Consider the following 9061-nt stretch of genomic DNA (forward strand, 5'->3'; position numbering starts at 1 on the left):
CCCAGCACTCGTTGCATCCACATGACTAGTTCTTAGAAGTGGTATGGAAGTAAAAAAGAAGGATGCCATTAGCGGACTAAGGGAACTAAGAACAATGTGGAGCTTCTTCCTAGACTCTTTCCTCTTCCATTGACTGAATGAAGCAGAAGGTATAAAGGCTCCTGGGAGTTGCAGAACAACATGATGGACAGAGATTGAGTCCCCAGTTACCGTGTGATGAAAATTCAGCAGCACCTAGGAACATCCCATATTGGAATACTGAACGAAAGAAACAAATTTCTGTGGTATTAGGCCATTGAAATTCAGGGTCTGTTATAGATGTTAGCATCACCTTAATTAACACATAATTCATCTAACAGAGCACTACCATGATTTTCTTGATAAAATATAACTCTGGTATTGTAAAACAGCCCCCCCCCAAAAAAAAATGCAAACATACAAAAGAATCTTATTGGCTTTCTTTTGCCTAATGAAGTCTAGACTTCTTACCCTAAATTCATAACCTTCCTTGACCTAAACTACCTTGATAATAATGGGTTGATATGTCACCTTTCCCCCTAAATTGTAAGCTACTTATTCTTTTCCCCCAAAGACTTTAAACTGAACTCTTCTGACTCTTGATCATAGTACACTTTATGCGGGACTGGGGGACCATTAAAGATCAGCACACTTTTCAAAGAATAGTTCGATGTCATTATCTCTATGAAGCCTCCAGTGATCCCCCCAATTTAAAAGATACCTACTTCTAAACTGCAATGGAATTGTGCTCTGCTTTTCATTCATTCATTTATTCACTAGAATATTTATGAAGTGCTTGTTTTGTGTTAGGAAGCACTGTGCTTGGTTCTGGGGACAGGAGCAGAATAAGGATATGGCCATAGCTATAGGTAAAGACCAAAATGGTGTGTGTGTTTGTGTATATGAGTGTGGGTTCACCTGAAAAGAATTAGAAGTAAAGTATCATAAACATGTTAAGGAGAGGGCAATTCATTTCATGGGAGGAGGGAATTAGTACTCTCAAGTCCCGTTCTAAAATGTTTTGTAACATGGAGTATGTATGAGAAACACACGATGAACTTTTCTAAAGGGAGGAAAGCATATACGCTTAAAGACAATGACTAGGGCAGGCATGGTGACTGATGCCTGAAATCCCAGAAGCTGGGGAGACTGACACAGGAGGATCCTGAGTTCCAAGTCAGCTTCAGCAACATAGCGGGGCCCTGAGCAATTCAGCAAGACCCTGACTCTAAATAAAATATTAAAAGGGACTGGGGATGTGGCTCAGTGGTTAAGCGCCCCTGAGTTTAATCCCCAGTGCCAAAAAAAAAAAAAAAATGACTAGGAAAGCTATCTTAAAGTAAGACAAAAGTTGAAGGGAAATTTTCATTTGGAGATGAATTTCAAATATATATATATATATACACACACACACACACACACACATACATATACATATACACTGAGATTTACTAGATAACATATTTAAGGAGTCCTGCAGAGAAAACAAAACCACATCTACTGAATAAATTATAAATAGGTCTGTCAAAAATAAAAGTAATTATGGCATAAAACATTTTAATTTCTCATTTGTCTGCTCTGACCACCTATGGAGCATTACAGCTGAATTCTTAGATACCAAAATAAAATTATCACCTAGAAAGTTAGGTAGTTAAATGTTCCTTCCAGAAATATGGTAGGACAGCTGGGCACAGCGGTGCATGCCTGTAATTCTAGCAGTTCAGGAGGCTGAGGCAGGAGGATCTCAGTTCAAAGCTGGCCTCTGCAACTTGGTGAGACTCTAACAACTTAGTGAGACTCTGTCTCAAAACAAACAAAAATTTTAAAAAGGGCTGGCAATGTGACTCAGTGGTTGAGAACTCCTGGGTTCAATCCCTGGTTAAAAAAAAAAAAAGTGAAATGGTCACAACCTCTTGGCACAGTGGTGCATGACTGTAATCCCAGGGACTGGGGAGGCTGAAGCAGGGGGATCCCAAGTTTGAGACCAACTTTGGCAAGAAAGGTTAAGTCATTTAGCCAAATTCCTTTGACTTCTAAGTGGTGGATCTAGGATTCAAATCTTAATAGTCTGTTTCTCTCCTACTCATTTAAGCACTAGGTAGAGAATAGTAAGTAATTCTTCTCAGAATTAAAAAGGGCTGGAGACATAGCTCAGTGGTAGAGTACCCCTGGGTTTAATCCCCAGTACCATCAAAAAAAAAAAAAAAAAAGTCTTAACCATTCATGAAGTAAATGTCTATTAGCTAATAAAATAACCAGAAATATGCAAAAAGTTTGGTGTGTAGCTTTATTTATTATAGGAAAAAACTTACAAAAAACCCAAAATGCTCTGAAGTAGATGACATGTTACATAAATTATTGTACAGTGTTATGTCTTCTATACCTGGTGCTTAAGTGAGCAGGCAAGAAACTGACTATTGGTATTTCAATCCTAGACCCACTACTTAAAAGTCAGAGGAATTTGGGCAAATTCCTTAATCTCTTGACCTCTCTGTGCCTCAATATCTTCATCTTCAAAATGTTACCTGTTCAACTGGTTGTAGGTGTGCATACCTATAATCCCAGCTACTCATGAGGTTGAGGCAGGAGAATTGCAAGATCAAGATCAGCCTTAGCAATTTAGCAAGACCATGACTCAAAATAAGAGTTGGGGGGGGCGGCTGGGGTTGTGGTTCAGTAGTAGAGTGCTCGCCTAGCACACGTGAGGCACTGGATTCAAACCTTAGCACCACATAAAAATGAAATAAAGATATCTTGTCCACCTAAAACTAAAAAATAAATATCTAAAAAATAAATAAATAAGAGTTTGGATGTAGCTCAGTGTTAGAAGTGTCCCTAGCTCTATCATTGTACCCAGTTCAATCTCTAGTACCCAAAAGAATAAAGAAAGAAAAGAAAATTGCCACCTACCCTATAAAATCACCATGATGATTAAATGACAGTGAAGACCAGCACTCAGTATTAAATATTAATCATTATTATAGTATTGTATGCAATTACTGAAAATTATTTTATAAAAAATTTTAAAACATGGTATAGTGTTTACAATATTGTTGGGCTAAAAAAGCAGAAGACAAAATATTAGCAGGGCATGGTGGCATACCCTTGTAATCCCAGCAACTTGGGAAGCTGAGGCAGGAGGATCACAAGTTCAAAGCCAGTCTCAGCAAGAGCAAGGCACTAAGCAACTCAGTGAGACCCTGTCTCTAAATAAAAGACAAAATAGGGCTGGGGATGTGGCTCAGTGGTTGAGTGCCACTGAGTTCAATCTCTAGTACCCGCCCCCAAAATTTATGCAGAGTAAAAAAATAATCCTGAAATTAAAAGATGTATATATGAATATGTATGTATGTATATATATATATATATATATATATATATATATATATATATATATATATATACAGGAAACTGTTATGGTATATTCATAATCATCAATTTTTGATAACATACAAAAAGTTGGGCCTAGAGAACCCCTCCATAGTGAAAATGAACAATTTTCATAAACCAGCTTCTTTATTGCTGGAGAATTCTCTATCTTTGAATTTTAAGAAGTTATTTTGAACATTTGAACATTAAGCATACTGATGCACACTTGACATTTTAGTTAGAAACAGGTTATTTAAGAAGAGTCTGAAGATTGGTTTACATAACCTCTTAAATAGCTAAATGTAAAGCAAAATAGATTCAAATATATCACAGACAGGTTACATCTAAGTGGATCTGATATGCTGTGGACTTCCCATTTACTAGATGCTGGCCACCTTCAAAACACAAATTAAGAGAAGATTTTTTTTTTGTTTCAATAACTTGGATTTTTAGTAAACAGAGTGAAAGAATGAGAAGTCTTTCCTGCAGTTTAGCAATAAAAAATTATTTTGTCAAAGTTCTAGATTATCCTGAAACAAACAGGAATTTCTTTCTTTGGGAATTTTAAAGAAAGATGTTCACATCCTACTCTAACATGCTGCAAACATTGGGGTCCTCAGTAAGGAGTAAGTTCATCCCACCTTAAGGATACTTCTTGCTTTTTAAAATTTTTATTTTTTTAAGTTGCAGATGGACACAATACCTTTATTTTATTTATTTATATTTATGTGGTGCTGAGGATTGAACCCAGTGCCTCACACATGCCAGGCAAGTACTCTGCCACTGAGCTACAACCTCAGCCCACTTCTTGCTTTTTTATATTATGAAGTGAGTGAGTGAATGGTGATGTTTGTGCCTCAAGAAATAATTTAATAATCATTAATTTAAAAATGAATGCATGATATTTTGACAAAAGCTGCCTTTCCCTGAACCTTGATTTGAGTCAATATGCCTTTCACATGTGGGACTGCCACAGCTGTTTTAATCTGCAGGCTTCTGTCATATGAACACTCACCAAAGATGCTGGAATTAGACACACACATATTAAGAGTTTTTACGACATCTATTTTCTCTGTTGCCAGGAAGATTTGCTCTAAACAATCTCCTGAATTTTAAGTATTTTAAACAAGAACATTCCTCTTTCTCTAACAAATCTATTTACCAGACCTCAAAGCTTTGGAAAATTTTAAGAAGTGATAAGCAGAACACAGCAAAGAGGAGACACTGCTCAAGAAACAGGTTTAGCAAAGGTCCATAGGTACATGACTATTGAAGCCTAGGTGATGGAGCAGGAAAGATAAAAAAAGACATTTGAATGGCAATTTCTGAAGAAGCTTTCCTCTTCTTCCCTTTCTTTTGAAAATAATCCATGGGCACCCAAGCACAACACAATTCTGGGACACAGCCAGGATACTTCAACCTTTAAAAGAAACGCTTCTTACCTTTTCATTACTGTTTGAGCAAACAAAGCAAACAAAATAAACCACAGTAGTTAGAAAATTTAAAAAAATATGTATCCACTATGCCATAATTTAATGAAAAAAAAGTCCCTGAAAATACAGTAGTATATCATGTGAGGAATCAAATGCCAACTTGAAGGCCAAAAGTATTTACTCATTTATTCAGTAAGTATTATTGAAGCCCTGCTATGTAGTAGATACTTTATTAAGCACTGGGAATTAGGGATGAACAGGTCTTTCAAGGACCTGGAAATAGACAAATAAATAAATTCTATAATTTCAGGTATAATAAGTACTATGACAATAATTACATATAATTAATGATTATTACTTATTATCTATATTTGTATTTGTTTTAGGGAAATGTACTCTTAGTATCTAGTGTTCTCTGTCCCTCTCATTGGAATCACACGTAGGGGTATCCAAGAAAGCATTTGGAGATTGTGCAAGTTTTCTACAGCTGCTGTAACAAATTATCACCAATTTAATGGTTTAACACAACACACATTTATTATCTCATGGATTTTATAGGTCAAAAGTCCAGGCAGCTTGATTGGGTCCTCTACTTATGGTCTCATGTGACTAAAATCAAAGGCTATGTTTTTTCCTGGAGGCTGTGGGGAAGAATTTGCCTTCAAGTTCATTCAGGTAGTTGGCTGATCTAGTCTCCTTGAAGTTGTATGACAGAAGTCCCAACGTCCTTGCTGGCTGCTTGAATTCCTTCTCATTCTGCTCAATGTGGCCTTTTCTAGAAATGGCAAGTTGAGACCTTATTTCTTGTGCCACATCTCTGAATTTCTTCTACTATCAGTACTTCTATAACTCTGTTTAAAGGTTTATGCAATGAACCAGTATTACAGGATTACACTCCTGTAATCCCAGTGGCTCAGGAGGCTGGAACAGGAGGATCACAAGCTCAAGGACAGCCTTAGCAATTTAGTGAGGCCTTAAGCGACTTGGCGAGACCCTGTCTCAAAATAAAATATATATATAAAAAAAGGACTAGGGATGTGGCTCAGTGGTTAATTACCCCTGGGTTCAATCCCTGATACCAAAAATAAAATAAATAAATAAATTAAAAAGATTTATACAATGACATAGGGTCCACCTAAGTAATCCAGGATACTCTATTTTAGGGTCTGTAACCTTAATTGCATTTGCAAATTCCACTTAGTCATATTGAATAACATGATTTATTCACAGGCTTTAGGGATGAGATCATGGATATCTTTGTGGGCGCAATCTGCCTACCAAATATAAATTATATTTCTAAGAATGGTTTCTGTCTATTCATTGTTTAAGAATCTGTACCTAATGAGGATGGGCTGTTCTTCTGTTTCTAGGACATTCACTTGGCCAGGAGATTATATGACATGGCTGCTCAGACAAGTCCAGATGCTCACATACCTGTGTTCTTCGCCCTCATGAAACTGGAAACTATGCATTTGCTCCGAGATATCCTGTTTTTTAATGTAAGTTTGTCTCAAATAGGTCCTGAATTTCTAAATGCAAACTCCAGTGAGCAACTCTTAGGGACAAAGTGCTAAGGCTCATGGAAAGAGTATTTTTTTGGACTAGAATTTCTTTGATAAGTAGAATTCAAAGTCTTATACTTACTCTGCCAAGCAATTCTGCTGTTATATTGAATATGTGTTGACACTGCATAGTACAACCAATGTATTCACTTGGCAGATATTCTTTCCAGCATATACTATGTTCAAAGCCTTAAGCAAAGTAACATGTGCTATATATACTTGTTCAAAACATAGCTCTTGCCATCAAAATCTGAGACTGGTAAGCAGATGGCAGGTGGCAAGTGGTACCACAAAGAACTATAATTGCAAAAAGTAGAAATGAAATTTTATAAATCTTAGAGATTATTCAAAGGTGTTAGTTAAGTCCCATGTGAGAGTCATAGCCAGCAAAGATCACATCTTCCAAGACTTAAGGAAGCAGGGGAACAGATGCAGGGGGCAGGGTGATGGTGGTAGGTTTGGGAGGACATGATGGTTCTGAGTGAAGTGGGAGCTGTGGTTTATTTTGACTAAATGTTTCTTGCCAGCAGTTTACTTTGAGATGGAAATGGATGAAATTGGACAACGTGCTTGGACCATACTGGGATTTATTTGTGATTGGTTTAATTGTTGTCATGCTGATCTTCTTGATTAAAAACTGGCATAGGTAGGATCTGGATCATAGGAAAACCTGCTCATGGTTTCACGCCAAGCTATCCTCACTAAATAAAGAATTTCATCATACAAATCAAGAGCCTGCTGATTTCCCACACAGACCTGTGATGGAAAGTGGACAAGGCCTGAGACCCATCCTAGAGAAACAACTTCAGACTTCCTGTTTAGTTGAGGGGACCACGTGGGGGAATGCTGGGGACTGGTCACAGCCTAAGACCTTGCTACAAACTTGACATCTTGGTGATCTAGTCCTGAGTTAGGAATAAAGAGCACCATCTTCATGGTGATTGTAATAAAAGTGGTTTCCTCACAAAGTTATCCTCTCCTTTCAAGATGGATTTCTTGGCTCCTACAGACATACTGAGGTGAGGAGAAGGGGGAGTTCAGGGAAGACTGGAATACAGGTAACCCAGAAGATAATAAGGACGATGATTTCAAATTGCAGCCCTAACGAGCAGCAGCACTTCTCATGGCATGTTGTGCATGGAAAGATTGGAGTGTGGCTGACCTGACCCCTCACCAAGGGGCTTTCTACCAAAGTTACCTTAGTTGTTGGGTGATGAACAAAGCCACTTGGCGGTCTATATAGCACCATACCTCCTCCCCACTCCTCAGTGGAACCCTGTTCTCCCTGGAGAATCCCTCCTGGAGCCCCCACATAGGAAGATGACACCAGCCTCCTGGGAAAGAAACTAGAAAGTCTAGATTCTCTGGCTCTTCTAATAGGCAAAACAGGGGCCCAGGGCTAGGGAGTGGTTCATGCGTAAGTAGAGAGAATACAAGAGGCCCATGACTTATGTCCAGGGCCAGGATTGAACTCCAGCTCCACACCTCTCTAGCTATTTGCTCTCCCATGTCTCCACTTTCTGATCTGCAAAATGGGAAGAATAATACCTTAGAAAGCTAGTATGAGTGTTAAATGAATTAATATATACAAAGTGAGCAAAACAGGGCCTTGCACCTAGAATAACTTCCATAAGTGGTAGCTTTGAATATGCTTTAAAAACTCAGGGCAAATCAGAATTCAGAAGAGAGCTGAACTGATAATCTGTGTAGCTTCTGTACTTTTCCATTAGTCCTCCAGCCAAAATACTGGGTGCTTTGGTAGGAAGAGACTCTGCTTAACTACTTGAAAATCCAACTTAGAAACAAAAAGTTAATTTTTTAAAAATGATGTGAGGAACAGTACAAGATGGTGAGAGAACCTGGAATAACCTGGAGGAATGTTCAGGCTTTGAAAGCAGGGAGGGATTAAGATATTTAAGTTCATTAAAAGGTCCATTTCTGTGCCTCTTCTCTGGTGCCACCAACCGTAGTTGTTCCTACCACCATGGGGGAAGTTTCAAGATGACTGACACGGGAGAAGAATCTCCTGTCATATTTCCTGGTTATTGCAAAATACCACCTTGTATTGTTTCCCACATGGTTTAGCAGAGACAGCACACTGACCCACAGCAAATGTAGAGTTTCCAGAGAAAAGTAACAACATCCAGCTGCTGTCTTCACCACAGTAGGCAAATCAAACTAAGTCAATGACTCCTGAGCAAGCTGAGGCTACCTTCATGTCCAGAGAACAGGGAGACTTGTTTCCTTACAAGAGTTGTGGGGCCACTGCAGGCCTGGTTCCACAAACCAACCAACCAAAGTAGATTATTGCCTCAGTCCCACATAGGCTTCTGTGACTTGGCATGTGAGTTAGACCAAGTAATTGACAGATTATACATAGATCAAAGGAAGAGGGATGGATACTGAGAGAAGGAAAGGGCCTCACTTCAGACAGCTTCACATACATGTCAAATCTAAGTGATGTGATTTCCTTAGTTTAGGTTCCCCTAGAAGCTGACCTGGGAGATTTGATTGTAAGCAGTCTATTTAGGAAGGATCTCAAGAAATACACATAGGGGATTCCACCTCTTGGGTCCCCTTCTTCCTCCGGGAGAAGTCTTTTCTGCTGTCCTTTAATAAACTTCTAATTTCTACTCTGACCTTGCCTCGGCGTGCTTCTTTGGTGTTATTCTTCAACAT

General features: G+C 38.5%; 1 protein-coding gene across 2 annotated transcripts in view; it reads left to right on the forward strand.

The window, feature by feature from the left end:
• Sel1l2 (SEL1L2 adaptor subunit of SYVN1 ubiquitin ligase) overlaps positions 1–7205 on the forward strand; it is a 49084-nt gene extending 41879 nt beyond the window's left edge. Inside the window, exons 16-17 of one of the 2 annotated variants that reach the window (XM_046433862.2) lie at positions 6191–6319; positions 6913–7205. In XM_046433862.2, coding sequence (XP_046289818.2) covers positions 6191–6319; positions 6913–7032 — 249 coding nt within the window. In that variant the 3' untranslated portion in view covers positions 7033–7205. Of the gene's footprint in view, positions 1–6190; positions 6320–6909 lie in introns of both variants that reach the window. The other variant, XM_058575658.1, reaches the window with a different exon arrangement.
• The last annotated feature ends 1856 nt before the right edge of the window (positions 7206–9061 follow it).

The sequence above is a fragment of the Marmota monax genome, unplaced genomic scaffold (assembly GCF_021218885.2).
Source record: "Marmota monax isolate L192 unplaced genomic scaffold, Marmota_monax_Labrador192_F-V1.1 WCK01_AAM20220418_F8-fsc00014, whole genome shotgun sequence".
Taxonomy (NCBI): domain Eukaryota; kingdom Metazoa; phylum Chordata; class Mammalia; order Rodentia; family Sciuridae; genus Marmota; species Marmota monax.